This window comes from Daucus carota, chromosome 4 (genome assembly GCF_001625215.2).
Source record: "Daucus carota subsp. sativus chromosome 4, DH1 v3.0, whole genome shotgun sequence".
Lineage (NCBI taxonomy): Eukaryota > Viridiplantae > Streptophyta > Magnoliopsida > Apiales > Apiaceae > Daucus > Daucus carota.
The window spans coordinates 31,218,371-31,236,348 of NC_030384.2; the positions used below are offsets into that span (position 1 = coordinate 31,218,371).

The window sequence follows — 17,978 nt, forward strand, 5'->3', positions numbered from 1 at the left end:
AGTCAAATTGACTAGATTTTGACCGCAAAGTACACATATTATCCGACTTCAAAAAATTTAAAAACTTACTTATTAGAAAATATATTTAATCTCCTTCAAAATCCATTTTTTAGATTTTTAAAATAATCAGAGTAATAAATTTTCTTTAATTGATGGTCAAAGTTTGGTCAAATTGATCATCCAACAGTCAAAAGAAACCACATAATATGACAGGGAGAGATTACCTTGTCAAAGTTTCTCAAAAGTATCTACTCGACGTGGAACCCATCCCTTTATAGATTCACCAGCGACTCCAGCAAGCCAAGAAGGCAAACCAGCTGCAATCAATTCTTCTTCGTAGCATTAACAATACTTCTGGGATCAACAAGTTGAGACTTTTTCTTCAGTGTTCATCAGGCACCCTCGAATTGTTACTTCTCGTATTATCAACCGAACCAACTCTCGCATCACCATTAACCTTCCTATTTTTAGCTCTATAACTCTCCATCCCGAGCCGCAGGCAAAAAAAAAAAACAGAGACGGACTGTGTTTTTTTTTTGGCCGCTCTTTTAAAATCCATGCCATTTATTTTCTAATCCAACGATTCCGGAAATAATTTGTTAGATAAGATTTAAGTAGCAAATATATGCACACGCCATTTATTTTCTAATCCAACGATTCTGGAAGTCATTTGTTCATTTGTTGAATAAGACTTAAGTAACATATATTTGCACCCGATCTGGACCGATACAAGCTTCTAACTATCAAGGCCCCCCATACAAACATGCTTCTAAACTATCAAGTCTTTAATCTGAAAGTAATGCAAACGGACTGAAAATGAGCTTGCATGGATTCATTTGAGCTATTTCTGACTCGTCTCCTAAGTGCGAACGATATTTAACGCCCTATTTCAAGTGAGATTTGTTACTCCCTCCGTCCCCTGAGTTGTATACGAACGGCACGCACTTTAATGTTTTTATAGAATATAGTTCTATTATAGAACTTCTATAACTTAATTTTAGAAAATTTTCTCCTGAAAATTTTATTCAGAAAAAAAAATCATAAAAATAAGTTAAAGAACCATATTTTATAAAAGCATTAAAATACATGCCAAATAGTGAACGTACGGAATTCAGAGGGATGGAGGGAGTATAAAATGTACAATATTTTGTAAGTTAAATTTTATGGGCTCAAAATAGAAAGGAAACATGAGAGTTTGACTGCCTGTGGATTTTGCAACTTTAGCAGGAATAGATTGATGGTATAAATGACATAAAATACAGTTCGGAAACAGGGTAAGATCCCCCTAAACGAGACAGTTTACATCGTTCGACGACAACAAAAGATACAAGCATGTAACAATAGTGTACCAACTTCCTATTTGACCTTTAAGACGAGCACATCGTATTAAGCCGATTGGATTACCCATAGAGATCTCTATTTTTCCTAAACAATTTGGTACGCCTTCAGGGACTTGTGGAAGATTGTAAGCCTGATTCAGTACTTATTTGAATTGAAAACCATGTAAAGCTTTCTTTTGTCTTAAGGTGATCTGAATGCTTCACCTGCATAACGAACATTTCCAAGTTCCTCTTCAATGCGTAGTAGCTGCAACACGTGGGTTTTGAACAGCAGGTTAGCTACTACTTGCAATATATACAGACATGCAAAATGAAATAAGTAGAATTACAGCAAGAAGCAAGATAGTCTTGCCACAAACTGCATAAATTTTTTAAGTCATTACGGGCCAAAACTCAAATTTTAGCTTAAGAGGCATATATTGATTTTAAAACAAATTGAAAACAAATAGTTTTAATATTCAATTTCAATCTTTACCTGATTATACTTGGCCAACCGCTCACTCCGGCAGGGAGCACCAGTTTTGATCTAACAAGAAAAAGAAAAATGTCAGTAGAAGGATTTTCTAAAATCCTAGCAACTCACGTGTATCACAAGGATACATATTTATCATACCTGTCCACTAGCTAATCCAACAGACAGATCAGCAATGAAATTATCCTCTGTTTCACCGCTCCGATGGCTTACCATCACACCCCACCCAGCAGCTTTGGAATCGAGAGCAGCTTGAATTGATTCAGTTACTGTGCCTATCTGGTTAACCTGCATTTTGTGTGAGGGTCAAAATGATCCTATGGTGCAACTTCAGCATCTAAAATTGCAAACTTGCTCAAATATGAAACATACAGGCAATGTGATACATCTACCAGAAGGACAAATTAACAAATTTAAGTATGGACAAAAAGGTAAAAAAGACGCCTACACAAGAATCTCAGAAGATGCAGAAAGGTATCAATGAGGTCTAAATCAACAAGTGAATATGGTAATTTCCCTATCGCTAGGAATATTATCTAGAGTATAGGCATATGTACTTGAATAGAAGGCTATACTTCAAGCTGGTTTGTGGAAAGAGGCATCAAATGGTACAGATAGGTATGTGGAATGAGGCATCAGATGATACAGAGAAACTAAGTAAATGCACATCAACAAGACGACGCCCATGAAAAACTCCAAATGTACATATAATTCATCTGTAAAGCTCAACTTCATAGTCACCTTTAGTAGCAAACCGTTGCATGCTTTTTTCTGTATAGCTTCGGCAATTTTCTTTGGATTTGTTACCAACAAGTCATCACCTACTATCTGGATATCAACTGATGACTGCAAAGAAGACCATGAGCTCCAATCATCTTGGTCAAAAGGATCTTCAATGGACACTATTGGAAATTCTTTAACGAAATCTTTGTAAAGATCACATAGACTTTGAGCTGCAAGCACATGAGCACCATCATTTGGTTGTTTCTTGAAATTTAGATCATATTTCGCATCTTTTGTCAAAAACTCTGAGGCTGCCACATCCATTCCAATCTTGATCTGCATAGTATTGCAAAATCTAAATGAGAAACCAAATCACAAATGTGATTGCACAGGACATCAATCTGTGGCATACCTTGCCAGTATAACCAGCCTTCTCAATTGCATCAACAAGCAATAGAAGTCCTTCCCTATTATCCTGAACATTGGGTGCAAAACCTCCTTCATCTCCAACATTGCAGGCATCCTGTCCATATTTTGCCTTGATGATGCCTTTCAGTATGTGATATACTGTACAAGTTTCCGATAGCCAAACGTTATAATAAATTGCTCAACACGTTAAACAAGACTCAAAAACACGAAGGATTTCAATTCAATTATACGATTAGGGGTTTAAAGAGTCAAACATGTATCTACATGTTTACAGAACTCTGACAAGCTGACTTGATAGTTGGTAGTAGGAATGGTCGGAGAATATATCCAACAACAGCATCTAGGAATTAGGATAATATACAAGGAATAAGTGGCCTGCTAACCTTCACTACCCATGCGGAGTGCCTCAGCAAATGAGCTTGCTCCTACTGGTAGTATCATGAATTCTTGCATGGCCAAGTTGTTTCCAGCATGGCTACCTCCATTAATCACATTGAATGCTGGAACTGGCATCACAAGTTCTTTGGTTCCAGAAATCTCTTGAATGTGCTTGTACAAAGGTATTCCCTTGGCTCCTGCACCAGCTCTACATACACTTAAGGATACTCCAAGTATGGCATTAGCCCCTAGCTTTGACTTATTAGGAGTTCCATCAATCTCCAACATAATGGCATCGAAATCAGCTTGATTCCTATACATGGACAGAGGAGAGTTCCAGATATTAAGGGTACATCTTCTTAACCCGAAATGGCTGGGCCAATTAACAATATTCCCAAGGGTCTGTCGTGGGCGTAATTGTAAGAAAAACTTCTATCATTATATCAAAATATCTTTTATATTAAAAACTTTTTCTGCAGAATTCGCCAGGATATATCTAATTTTTCTTATTCATATATGGCTGCAAGTATATCACACAAACTTGTTTCTAAATATTATTGCCACTGCTTATTCGTAGAGGCAAATGAGCAAAGGAGAAGACTATAATTTAGATGTTAAAAAAAAACGAGAATGTGATAACTTGTAAGCTTCTAAGTTGAGATCCTAATCAATTAGCCACCGAAGAAACAACATCTAGTAAACTCTTGCCACAAACAAGAATAATGCATGTTTATTTAAAGCTAATATATATCTCAGATGTATCATACTTCAATTTGATCCACAACAAACCTAAGCTCACATCATTATTGCCAACCTTAAGGATATTTCTCTACAGTTCTCTGCCAATTATTTGTCCGATGAGAACAAACTAACAAGTGAAATTAAACACTATAGGCATTAAAACAATAAATAAAGCAATGATTTAACAATAAAAGCACAGCTCTGTAAAATGTAAATCAGCAAGTAAAAGAAGAAAAGAAAGAAATAGAGACCTGACATCAACGCCAAGAAGCTTGGGACCCAAGATTTCATTAATATTTCTAACAGCATTAAGCACCCCTTTGCCACCATAAACACTATGATCACCATCTCTCAGCTCCAAAGCCTCATAAATCCCCGTGGAGGCCCCACTGGGAACAGCTGATCTGTAGAGCTCATCAGTCACCAAATCAACTTCCACCGTTGGATTACCCCTACTGTCTATAATCTGCCTCGCCTTGACTGATTTCACCTTCGACCCTTTAGTCAACGCGGCATTGGCCGGAGCCGCAACGCCGGAGACGGAGCTCCGGACGATCAAGGGGCGGGATTTGAGGGTGGGGAGGGAGGGAGATCGGAGGTTGTGGGAAGTGGAGAAGATGGGTTTGATCAAAGATGGAGAAGCCATTGACATTGTTAGATCAAAAATAAATGATGATGAGGTTGTGTGTAGAAATTATAGAGGGGTGAGGGGTTTAGACATAAATAACAAGGGAGGAGGGTCTATGGGAAAATCCGCCGGGTGAAGAAAGCGCGAGAGTGTGTTTGTTTTTACTTTACTTTTCATGTCCTAGGTCTCCGCGTGTGTCAATGTGCTCGCCAACTTTCACAAATTATATCATTATAAAAAGATATTATTGCGGTTTGTAACCCTTAACTTTGACTCATTGATAAAGGGGTATTTATACTCCAAATTCGTAATGTTAAGCAATTTCTTTTTTACTGCCACTTACGGTTAGTCCATCTCATTCATTTCTTTATCATTTTTTGAATTTTTTTTCAATTTTTTGTTTCAAAATCTTTTATAAACAATTCAATTTTAAGATATAAAAGACTAATATTACCTATTACTTTTTTTTTCACTTTTTTACAATCTATTAAATAATAATATGTCTGGAAAAACTGTTCAAAACTGTTGTGATGTCCGGAAATTTTTTTTGCAAAAAGATGTTATCACATAAATCATATTAGTGTTCGGTAATTATCTAATAGCTTCCTGCAAGAACGTGCTTATCTATATCATCAGTTCACATGCAATAAAAATTAGGGAAAGTAATCGTGGTAAAGAAAAACTAGGTATGAGCAAACCAGTTTGTCGAATTTGAATCCATGTCTCGATATGCGAAGAGAAACAACATTTCCAAAATCTGAGCAAGTAATGATAGTCATTCTCCCTTCCATTCTACAAATGTCTCAATTTAAATGTTTTTTTTGCTTTTTGAAGAGTGAAATTGACTAATTTTTGACTAACTATTAGTAAATCTAGTCTATTTTAATATGTAACTTTTTATTTCCTAAAGTAATAAATAAATATTTTTTAATAGTTGGTCAAAAATTAGTCAATTTGACTACTCGAAAAGCAAAAGAAACATGTAAATTGAGACGTAGGAAGTATTTTAACAAAATTTAACGAAGTGGAATGCGTATCTTTCTTGAAATGTAAAAGAGGTGCTATTTGAGTTTCCAAAAATATGAATACTGGGCACAATATCGTTTTTGAACTAAAGTCAGGGCGGTCAAAATTGCAATTACCTTTTAAAAGTATCAACTGTTTACTTTCGTTTCCATGTATATATCACTTTGAGCAACCTTGACTAGAGAACTGCTCTAGGAACAACTCTAAAAGTTGTCTAAATAATCCCCACATACTAAAAGAATATATTTTAAAACTTTAGAAAGTGAACTAATTTTTTTAATTAAAAATAAAAATAATGTAGTATAGTACATTGCCCTCAAACAAAAATGTGTAACCTTTTGAACCTAAAAGAATATACCTCAATCATTTGAGCAAAATCTGCAAAAAGTTGACAAACTATTTGAGAAAGTATCAAAACATATGGACACTCTTGCATCTCCGATGAAAAGACAACCAAGATTGCTAAAGATGTTGGCAACCTCGTCACCCTATTCAAACAATAATCCACTTCATATTTGTCCATTGGATGCTATTGTAAGCTTGTCCAAATTACAGTGAGGAGATTTTCTATTCTTAGACTCATGACCAGCAAAAAACTTTATATTAGGATTGAAAAGCTTGGTTCTGTAGCAGTGAAATATTTACACTAGATCTATATTAGGGTTTGTGTAAGAAAGTATCCTACATCAATCACTTCCTAATATAACCTATTCCTTTTGGGTGACTTTTGTATACCAAATTCCGGAGAAACTGAAATCAATTCAGAAAGAAGTTCAATTTGTCAATAAACACTTATCAGCAAAGGAACAGGCTGCAGTGTGCTTATTTATCTGTTTTTCCAAAGAGCAGCAATTTTTGGTACGACAGAGAATATGCATTCAACTTTTTGGTACGACAGCCAGTATGTGTTACTCAACTTTTTCCTATATATTTGGATGAAGACCATGACAAAGTGATGCTGGTACTTCTGCTGGTATGTTGCGTCAAGGAACTACTTTCTGGTGTAGCAAGCTTTACTTGTGTGATGCCATACTCCTGTACAATAAGACACCAAAAACCCCGATCACCAAACCAAGAACTGCAGGAATGCCAATTGATTCGACATATGTGATGTTGCCTGTGCTGTCTGTTCTTCCTTGGCGAGACCTCTCATCAGAGTATTCCCTCAGGATGTTATTCATATTATCAATTTGATGAATGATCTGGCGTTGGCTCCTTCCAATGAGCAAAATCTGTTCACATAACAACAGTTCTTTGAATCAGATGTGAACACAAAAGTTGAGTGAAATTAAGCTCAGGGTTCATGATAAGATATATAAAAATAGCTAATGCGAGTTCATGAAAAGATTATGTCCCTTGAGCACACACATATGCCCGGGTATGTATATACAAAACTATGAACTGCGGTCTTAATGTAAACTTCAAACCACCCATGGTATCAAAGGTATATTTTCCCACATCATCCGACGTGTACAACCTAAACAAAGTTTTTCCTGAATCTGCGCTTATGCATGGGAAAAAGTAAATGAAAGAATATTACGAAATCTGTGAACACAATATTATCAGAGCTGAATTAAATAATTGAAATCTGAACTTTAGCATAACATAATCATTTGATTAATCTTCTGAAAATTTAGCTTGATTTAAAAACAAATAAAATGCCATGTAACTGGTCGCAAAGAAGAATAAGAATCTTGCACATGAGATAACCACAACTTCATTGGAGTGCTTATTCAGTTAATATACTACTAAAAACTTTATGTACTGCCACTTGTTTTCTGAAACAAATGAAAGAGAATGGATTTGCATTTCGTACCTCTTCCATAATTGGTGATTCCCTTGCTAATTGAGAAGAGGACGCAGAACTAGGAAGTAGTGTACCATTCATTGCACCATTGCCAGCCATGAACAGGGCAGGTTGTGCGGTACCATTGCAGCTTTCAGCATGCACAGCCAAATTTTGTTGGCTAGAGGATGCATTTGTGGCTGAGATTTTGAAATTTATCTCCTCGATACGGGAAGTAAACTCATCCATTCTTTCAGTTAGTGTAGTAATTTGTTCCGAGAGTTGAGTGATCACACCCTGTAACAATCAGAAGTTCAAGCTTATAAGCAGAGTTAATGATGTGCAACCCAAAGAAAGGGAGATGCACTAGTAGAGTATTGGGAGCAAATAGCTTTAGAAAATAGGTTGCAGGTTTGAGTATCTGATTATGCAAGCAGCAATATGTACTGATATGAAATCGAAAAGAATCCAATACAGATATAGGAAGAAATTCTGTAGTCTAGTTCTCAAGTCATGCTGTAATTAGCATCTTTGAATTACTGTCTGATAACACTAGGTGGGGTACCTTTATTGACATGTTTTATATTGGAAGTGAGGCCTTCATTGCCTCTGGTAATTGCACATTTTAATGAAGGAGATGAGAATACCTGCTTCGGAAGTGCAGCTGGTGATTCCGGGGTTCTGTCATCAAATCTTCTGCTATTTACATCAAGTTTTGTCAGCCTGGGTAGTTTCTTGTCACGTGCTGACAGAGAGTGTGATCTGCACAAATTTATCATAGCGCCAAATTATAATACCATAGAACATCCCCATCTAGTGTATGCATCCACATACTTAAGGCACCAAAGAAGTAAAAAATACCGATTGAGATATCTGCTTCTTTGATCTGCAGAGGCCCGGGATAAGGCTTCTTTCGGGCTTGTAATGTCATCGTCTATGCTAAGCTTTGTCTTCAAATCATCAGGCAACGCCTAGAAAGAGGTTGTCTAGTCATGAATAAGAATATTGAAAGAAGTGCCTAGGCAGTATAAAGTATCATACCATAACATCATCAACAAGCTTTTCCAGCTGAATTTGTTCTATGTAGGTGCGAGAAACATATGAACCATCCAAGCCTAGCTGGTCTGCTACAAATTTGACATGTGCACGATCTCTTCCTTGTACCTTCTCACCAAGAGCCAGATATACAAGTCATAAATTCGATTACTGTAAAATGATAGGAGTTCACATGGTATAAAATATTTAGCCCGCCGCCGCTGCACATCCGGACCAAAACAATTCATGAAAACTGACAGAGCTAAATGATATTATGACCACAAGAACCTTGCATTAGTATACATAGAAAGGCATGGCAACAATTAAATTAAAGTGAAAAGGGGGAAGAAAGAATAATATGCATTGTTCAAGCTTTCATTGCAAAACAGGTACTTATCCAATATCAACAGAACAACATGAGGTTGCTCATTAGCTTACAAATTATTTGTAGTAAGTAGCTTATATTTTAATTGGGTCAGAAACTTTTACCATATCAGTAACAACGGGATGAAAAGAAAAGCTAGAAGATTCTACTACTGGACATTCTAATTTTCACGGAAGTATCAAATGGGAGAAAAAAAATGATTTTTCATGCAACCAAATGTGATAGCGACATAACCTGCAATAATTCTATTACACGAATACGGAACTGATTCACATCTTTTAAGAATATAATATACCGGTGTCATGAAAAATACATTCATAGAACCAACTCAAATTTTGAAAATGTCCTATTGCAAGTGTTATATATTATATAACAAATTACTTTCACCGAAGTACAGCCATTAAACCTCCATCAGGTGGAAAGAAAATGCAGAGTAAGAAGAGTAAAATTCAATCAAAGATTATGAAACATAGTTTAATTGTATTTAGTGTGAATATTTAATCATCTTACCTGAACATACTTTCGGTTTATCTGCTCCAACCAATCTGTTTTTACACACACCCTGTCATCGGAAAATATATGGCTGCTTCTTTTCAGGATGGTTGCAATGGTGTACCCTAATGCCATTAGCCCACCCAAAAGGCGTACACTTACTTCAAAAGTAATTCTAGGTGATATGATGAATGGACTATCGGTAACCCATTCCTGAAAGATACAAGTTGAATAGATCAGTCAATGGTAATTTTAGTAACAGATCAACAAGCTAAAATATGTTTTTATGTAGAAGAGCCCAATAGTTAATTCGGCCTATAGCAAATTAATTAATTAATTAGTAAAGCCGGAGTCAATATCTTTCGAACTCCCATTCTAGTCAGGGATTATCTACTTCCAGATGATATTAGAAGATAAACTAGACAATATCACTTAAAAGTTATAAGTTATAGACAATATCATTTCTAACAAATACTATAAAACTGTGCACAATAATGGAAACCTTGAACATCTAAACAGAGTTTGGCAATTGAAATTCAGCTTAGCGATCACAAATGAATTTTCTTTTAACGAATGTGCACTTTTCTACTTGAATGTCAGAGCCAGCATAGTTTTAGCGCCCCTACTTTTATGAAACACAAAGAAGCCCTGATTTTGGTCAAATATCAGATTGTTCATCGAAGTGGAGACCAAATATCACTTTGTTCACCAATTTCAACAGACTATATTTCATTCACTTAAGTTGATATAGATATCAATTTTGCAAGTTCTGAATTAAAAACTGAGTAAAAATAAACTTAAAATTATTAAAATTTGAAAAAAATAACGGAGAACCAAATCATAGATAAAGTTTTGTTTCTCGGATGTATCGTGCAAAAAAAAAAATCTAGAGTTTTTCTATATTTGATATTTTTTAAAATTATATCAATCATAATATTTAAAACAAATAGTAAATACATTTATTTAAATCTAAAAATATAATCTGAGATGCTAGAATTCGCAACTTTTCATTTGGTTGTGGTAGCATACAAAAAAATGCAGAGAACTCGATAAAATACTAGTTTTACTTCCTGAACACATATTTGGATGCACATGTTGATATTTATTATGACTTTAAAAATTCAAATGATACCCAATTGAGATCGACGAACAAATTTATATCTGGTCTTCACTTTAGTGACCAATTTGATATTTAACCTCTTGATTTTGTCCCATCAATGCTTAATTTAGATCAGTAATCAGCAATAAACATGATATCTAAAATACAAGTACATGAATATATGGTTTTTAAATATAAGACAAGAGAACACAACTAACACCTCAAACATATATCTAAAATATGCCAAGCACGTACCTCAAACATAAGTTTGTATTTTCCATCCCTGTTCCTCATTCTAAGATATGACTGGCATGCTTCAGGATCCTCACCAGGTGGTAAAAGATATATATCATACGTTTCCTCGGTACGTTCTTTGTACTCGTCAGATATAACTTCTTTAATTTTATCTTCAGTCACTGCCTTTGTTGACTAGAATAACAAACAGCAATGACTCAGTGGCAAGATGTAGTGCAGGAAGTAGTAGAAAGAATCTACCTGATATAACTAAGATATTTTGACAATATGTGAAAATAATATAACCTTCAATATATATGTAGGATTCTGAAAACCAGAAAAAGGGTTGAACTTGTTGATGATTTTTATATGTGCTGTCTGTAGATCCGGCTCTATAAAAGCTTTGTACATGGGATATACCTGTGAAAAAGAATGTTAAGGAATAAAACTAAAAATATGTAATCTATAAGTAAATAACAAAAAAGGTATATAACTTGACGATACATAAAACTAAATATACAAAATTAATAATCTAAACAGATATAATAAAAAAAAAACCGTTTCTGAAATCTGATGAATTATCTCTTCAGGCTCTTGTCCAGCGCGTTGAATGTCTCTGAAAACCCGTTTCACAAGGTCAAAGTGTACTCCACCAGTAACAGAAACACGGAGATCCAGAAAAGGCCGAAGTTTGTCACTCAAGGCATATATACCTTCAACGACAACAATGCGGGAGCTAGGGACTTCAATTGTCCTGTTATATGTTATATGATGAGGTTGGTGATGATAAAAAAAAATAATTCAACACCATTATATATTTATATATTGAAACTTTTATACATATGGACTTTTAGATTTAAAAACAGGATTGTATAATAATTTTTTTTTTGTGTGTGTGTGTAGAGAGAGAGAGAGATGGTGCTCATTTTATTTTAATAACTTTATATACTTTTATTTTGTTTATTGAACATAACTAGACTGTACTGCATGTGCAATTTATGGCACTTCAGTATATATGCGACCAACAGTATACAACACAAAGTACATTTAGCTTTTTCCCCATAATAAAAGCCGATATAAGTTTAGAAGGGAAATCAACCCCTACTTTCTTTTTTTATTCATTATTTCTAATTTTTTTTCTACTAATTGAGTGGCAGAGCCTCAGAAGAGTGTAAACTACCTTGAGGCCCCAATAACCACTAATTCTACCCATGGAAGATAGAGTAGTAAGTTGCTAAATTGAAAGGAGAGACTATCAACCTGTATCCTACACGAGAGCTAGATTTAAAATCATATATAGGAGCTTGAACAGGATTCCCTTCTTGCAGACCACGGATATTTTGTAGTAAAGTATCATAATCAGTCAGGCGTGGATCTGCCAAAGGCCCAAAACAAAGACATCCATCAATATTTGACAAAGATCATCTACATTTTGACTATATTTAATCAAATAATTAGGTTTTGAAGTAATAGAATGTAAGCAGCCATAAAGGTGTTTGACAGTGCAGACAAAAAAACAGTATCAGCATAGGTAAGATCACGTCACGTTTTATCATTACTCTTGGCAACAATTGAGGACAGATACCTTTTTCAAAAAATCACAGGTATGATGGATGATATTAATTAGAGATCGCGTCAACTGAAAAGTAGATACAGATGGAATCATGACTCATTTGAATATATTTTTGAGACAATATTTATTTAACAAGCAGTGCTGTCAAGAAGACGCACATTGTCACATTCTACCGCTAGGAACAGATTTACTTGTCCCCTTAAACAATTAAAATCGCCATCTTGCCCATTTACTCTCACTCATATGAACATTAGAGTTCTACACACACACACACACTCACACAGGCAAATGATCAAATAGAAACCAAGAAAAAACCCCTATGACATAACCCACCACCTTATTTGACATCACTCGCCCCTAATATGACATCATCCATCTTAGGCCCATCCCCAGTCCCACTAAATCCACCTTGAGCTCACTAGAGCCTCACCAAGACTTCCAACACGCCTCTGACAATCTCCGGACAGGCCCAAGAGCCCCCACTAGGCCCCACCCACTACTCTCACCCCAGCATTACTGGCCTCACCAAGGCCCACCTCAAGGTTTATCACCGGGTCCCACAACCCTTCCCACTGCATTTATTTCTATTTGGTTTCTATTTAACTGGTTTTTATTGGAGTAGAACCATATATGTGTGTGTGTCTGTATATGTATATATATATATACACATGTATATGTTTTATATATATATATATATACACACACACACACATACATGTATGTTTTGAACGGGGTCCAGCTACAAAAAACTTAAGTACTCAACACACACATTTGTCTCCACTATTTTACCAAGGCTGAGGGGTATCCACTAATCTAGAAATCTTTCTCAATGCATTCAATTCATTCTGAGACTATTCTGTCTCTCAAATATATGCTTATGTGATAAAATTGGGGGAAATTTTCAATGGTACCCTTTTGTTTTGGGCGTTTTCAAGTAGTGTCATTTCGCATTTCTGAGTTATTAGCTATACCCTTATATTTTCAGTTTCATATATAACATACCATTCTATCACCCAAACGATCGTATAAAGGTACCACGTAGTAGATGTCAAAAAAATAAAGGTATTTGTTTAAGAAGTTGATTGGACAAGTGTATCATAAAGAATATTTTTTCAAACACTTTTCAAAGTTTTAAACTATGTTTTGTTCAAATATTTTGATGATGATATTTTTTACAGGTGTTGACTGACTGTGCAGCAAAAATAAAGTTTAATGGGCTAATTCGGTCATTTACTTAAATTTTAGTATTTAGTTAACTGAATGGCATGATATACGCATAATTTAAAATACAAGGGTACCAATCGTAAGTTAGAAATAAGAAAGACACCATCTGGAAAAGTGAAAATAGAAGGTACCATTGTGAATATCCCTTATATTAATGACCAAAAACAACTATACACGGATAAGCACAAAGCTGAAGATATGACAATACAAACTTACCGTCAAAGTTTCCATCAACAATACGACTGGCATCGTTGTAGTTGTCCATGGTTATGACCGAAATGCTGGGCATGAAGTTGAGAACCTTTTCAGTGAACACAGTCTTTCCAGCCCCTGAAGGTCCTGCTACCCCAACAAATATTATACCATCATTCTTCTGAGCCAACAACTGGCATGCACGAATCACTATAAAGAACCCCTTTTCAAAGGACAAAGGATCCTGAATTCGAACAATCTCATAACGATCAGAATTCTTCCTTTTAACTACTTGAACCTGGTCCCTTAGTAGGCCAGAGCGTCGCCTGGGTGAGTCACTATGAGAATCAGCTTCAGACATCCTTAGTATGGAAAAACTTTCTTATGCTGCAGAAAGTAAAGTTGAGAAGGTGTTACAAGAATGAAAAAGCTGCATCACAATGTTTCAACAATTCTGTAGCAAACAAGGTGAACAAATAAAAACACTTATGCAAGTAGATATAGTTTTATTTAATGGGAAATTAGAATTAATATAGGACTCAAACATATCTATAACCTCCCTTCTCTTTTTTTTTTTTTTTGAACAAGTGATGCAAGAATAAGACTTACCCAAATACCAAAATAATTAATCATATGATCACATCTACTTATCCCCTTTTACAACTAGCTAAAAATGCAGCGGAAGAACTTACATTGAGCATGCTATATGTTACTTCACTGGAAACTTTCTGTCTTCCATCCACAAGACTTGTATGTGTGAACAAAACTTAACTTACAGATATTTTCCTCGTTACATAACTTTTCATGTAATATCTCAAAAACATTAGTAAGAGTAGTCGTGAATCGTGCTTCCACTTTCAATTACCACCAACTAGATACAAAAATGATCGTAGCTTGCGGTGTGAATATCTTGGAGATCACACCAACCAATATATCAAATAAAAGAAGCACACTTGATGTTGGCTTTTCAAGAGTTAAGACCGAGGTTAACAGATAAATTTGGTCAATCACGGAGAAGTATGCCATGATAGAATGACACAGTTCTTTTAACAATTCGTCAACGAATTAGCTATGACAAAGTTCTCTATTTCCTATTCTTTCAACAACAATGTTACCATAATATGTCAAAGTCAGTGTTTAAGGCTCATGGTAGTTAAAGTATGTTGTTTCCTTCTGTTTCATGCGCAACTTCCATGCACAGGCACTCATCAATGTAACAGATAGCTATCGAATCACTTAAATTCTTTCCAACCATGCAACCGAGAGTGAAAATAAATAGTATAATACACTAATATGGAAACGCATATGAATTCAACTTCAATTTTGTTCAAAATCCAAATTCAAATTATCTCCTAATCCTACTCAGTATCTCTACGTTCTGGTTAAAAAGTTTACCCACTTGCAATATAAAAAACTAATCAATTAAATTAATTAAAAGATAACAACAAATAAATCTAAACACAAATACCTCCAATAAAAACCACTTAACCAAAGGAACAAGCTGCTCATATATAAAACCAATAACCAAAATTCCTTACAAAATAATACAAACTCATAAAAAGATATAGCTGAACAAAATGATCAATAACCCATCATTGAAATACAAAATCACATGAAAAATAATAATAATCAGAGGTTAAGAAGTTAAGAAAGTACTGGAGATTAAACCTTTTATAGTAGAGTATCTTGGATAGTCTGTGATTTGTGAGCTTCAAAGATGAAATAGAATCAAAATGGGGTATTGAGAAAAAGGCGCAGAGTCTGATTAAAATGGTGGAAATGGGGTGGAGCGAGAGACACCCGGAGAGAATCGAAGAGAGTAGAAAAAGGGTACGTGGTGAAACAAACGGTGGGGGGCGACTGTGATGTGGGCTGCGACCTACTTTGTTTACACTTCTAGTCTCTTCCATATGCCCATTGTGGCATTTTATTGCGGTGCGAGGCCACGGATCGGGTCGGATGCAAGCCGGTTTTATAAAATTTGAACCGATCTTGCTAAAGTCGGGGTTGGATTAGGGACAGGCACGGGGCACTTCGGGGACGGGGAGTGTTATCCCCGACCTCGAACCCCGAGTTGAATACACATCCCCGACTCCGCTCCGAACTCCGAACGGGGATTATTTCCCTCCCCGATCGCTGCCCCGAATGTGGAATGGGGATCCCGCGGGGATTCGGGTAATTTTAGTTTTTAAGAAATAATTATAGATTTATGAGATATAATATACTTTTTAATAAACAAACAAACTAGTAACTCCTAATATATTAATAAAATATTATTTTTTTTATTTTTAATATCAAATCATATTAAAATTGATTTATGATATAAATAAACGACATTATAAAATATATTATATTACAATATATTTATAATCAATCAATAAAAATAAAGATCATTTTCTAATTTTTATTATATTATCTATTTTTAATAATATATTTAGTATAATATATATAAATATATTATTATTTATATATATACACAATCGGGGTCGGGGATCGGGGCCGGGAGACATCAATCCCCGACCCCCGACCCGATCCCCGAATTTTTTTTAAAACTTTCCCCGATCCCGGCCCCGCCCCCGAAAAATTCCCCGAATCCCCGACCCGAACGGGACGGGGATCGGATCGGGGTCGAGCGGGGCGGGGCGAATGCCCATCTCTAGGTTGGATTAGTTGACTATAAAATAGAGTAAAATTTATTGTAACATATAGTGTATTTGTTCTTCAGTGATAAAATAACTATTACGTGCAACTTAATGTAGTGTGTAATTAGAAAAAATAGATTATTTTGTCACTCAACTTATTGTTTATTTAGAAATTTACCATTAAACTATTTTTTTTTTCTTTTAGTCACTAATGTTAAGTTCAGATTTTTTTGTCACTGATGTTAGTTTCAGATTTGATTATAAGCATTATGTTAATTTTTTAGCATTATTAAAACAAAGTTATAGTCTGCAATATATTATATATGGTGATTAAATATATGTCTATATCTTTATATATAGTACTTCATATGTCCCCTGTGTAGTTTACCTTGGAGGACGAGAGTTTGACACGGATTTTAAGAGACCTAAAAGATTTAGTTTCATAAATTATTTTAATTTTTTTTCTGAATAAAAATTACGATTGTCTATTGTCTATATTATATATTATTTCATAAAAATCAAGGTTAGATGTCATTTATAATTATTTATACTATTGTACAATAATAACGACGAATACTATAAAAAGAAAAATAGACAATGGATAATTATAGAATTTCTTAACCTTGATTTGAGGTTTATATGATATCTAAATTGGTGGTTGAACTCCACAAAAATATAGTATCAATTGACTCGGTTTTACCTGAGAATTGGTTGTAGATGATAAATTGTTTGAATTCATTGATTCCAGATTGATGATTTAATGAATTTTTAGAATTCTAATTTATAATTCTTCTCGATTTCACCGCTCATTTATGTTATTATTACTCCCTCAGTCTTTCTCATTTTTTATAGTTCTTTTCCACTGCTCGACATGTATTTTAAGGTTCCTACTTCTTATAAAACATAATTCCATAACTTAATTTTGAGATTTTCTTTTTGAGTGTAGAAATTCAAACGTTAAATTTTTATTCAGAAAAAAAATTAAAATAATTTATAAAACTAAATCTTCGAGGAGCCTTAAAATGCGTATCAAACTCTCGTCCTCCAAGATAAATACCTAGGGCTCATGTGGAGTACTACATATAAAGATATAGACACACATCAGATCACCATAATATTGCGGACTGCCATTATGTTTCAATAATGCTAAAAAGAGTAATATAATGCCAAGGATCAAATCCGAACCTGACTTTAGTGACAAAAAAAATCCGAAACTAACATTAGTGACAAAAAGGGAAAAATTTATAGTTCAATGGCAAATTTCTAAATACACAATAAGTTGGGTGACGGAAAAATTTATTTTTCCTATGTATAATTATACAATTCATCACCACATATGCACATCATAATACACTACAATCTAAAAAACTATATTATATTACACATAAATAAAATTCACAATTTCAGTATGTAACATATTAAATCTGAATAATCTTAACTTTTAAGTTAATTTATAATTTAGATATTTTTGAAAAAAAACATCTTTGAAATATAAGGATTTCTTTTCTTGGTATATTAAACCAACCAAACATATTCATCGTTCTATTTATTCAAAAAAAAAAATCATCAAACTTAATTA

At 34.5% G+C, this 17,978-nt stretch overlaps 2 protein-coding genes across 3 annotated transcripts; both read right to left on the reverse strand.

Annotated features, from left to right (window-relative positions):
- Positions 1-1,194: 1,194 nt before the first annotated feature.
- Positions 1,195-4,915, reverse strand: LOC108217564 (enolase 1, chloroplastic-like). Its single transcript, XM_017390396.2, has 7 exons — positions 4,335-4,915; positions 3,348-3,655; positions 2,948-3,102; positions 2,554-2,871; positions 1,954-2,100; positions 1,816-1,866; positions 1,195-1,587 (listed from the first exon to the last, which is right to left on the reverse strand). Exons 1-7 carry the CDS (start codon positions 4,733-4,735, stop codon positions 1,522-1,524), a joined length of 1,446 nt encoding a protein of 481 aa, XP_017245885.1. The 5' UTR covers positions 4,736-4,915; the 3' UTR covers positions 1,195-1,521.
- Positions 4,916-6,321: 1,406 nt separating this feature from the next.
- LOC108217561 (inorganic pyrophosphatase TTM1) lies at positions 6,322-15,702 on the reverse strand. Of its 2 annotated transcripts, none has more exons than XM_017390392.2 (12): positions 15,426-15,702; positions 13,782-14,144; positions 12,029-12,143; positions 11,327-11,522; positions 11,075-11,188; positions 10,790-10,963; positions 9,454-9,648; positions 8,565-8,687; positions 8,385-8,494; positions 8,171-8,285; positions 7,554-7,820; positions 6,322-6,969 (listed from the first exon to the last, which is right to left on the reverse strand). In XM_017390392.2, the coding sequence occupies exons 2-12, from the start codon at positions 14,116-14,118 to the stop codon at positions 6,751-6,753; spliced, it is 1,965 nt and encodes a 654-aa protein (XP_017245881.1). In that variant the 5' UTR covers positions 14,119-14,144; positions 15,426-15,702; the 3' UTR covers positions 6,322-6,750. The 2 variants fall into 2 exon arrangements, with proteins under 2 accessions (XP_017245881.1, XP_063947714.1); XM_064091644.1 differs by lacking the exon at positions 15,426-15,702 and adding an exon at positions 14,450-14,559 and having other exon boundaries at positions 6,613-6,969.
- Between the last annotated feature and the right edge of the window lie 2,276 nt (positions 15,703-17,978).

Excerpts from the sequence above, each read along its gene's own strand:
- LOC108217564 (XM_017390396.2), bottom strand. The coding sequence starts at position 4,735 with ATGTCAATGGCTTCTCCATCTTTGATCAAACCCATCTTCTCCACTTCC. Across the intron at positions 2,872-2,947 it reads AGGCTGGTTATACTGGCAAG|ATCAAGATTGGAATGGATGT; the intron begins GTATGCCACAGA and ends AATACTATGCAG. Across the intron at positions 2,101-2,553 it reads GCAACGGTTTGCTACTAAAG|GTTAACCAGATAGGCACAGT; the intron begins GTGACTATGAAG and ends CACAAAATGCAG.
- LOC108217561 (XM_017390392.2), bottom strand. The coding sequence starts at position 14,118 with ATGTCTGAAGCTGATTCTCATAGTGACTCACCCAGGCGACGCTCTGGC. Across the intron at positions 12,144-13,781 it reads TGTTGATGGAAACTTTGACG|ATCCACGCCTGACTGATTAT; the intron begins GTAAGTTTGTAT and ends GGCCTTTGGCAG. Across the intron at positions 7,821-8,170 it reads CAGCTGCACTTCCGAAGCAG|GGTGTGATCACTCAACTCTC; the intron begins GTATTCTCATCT and ends TGATTGTTACAG.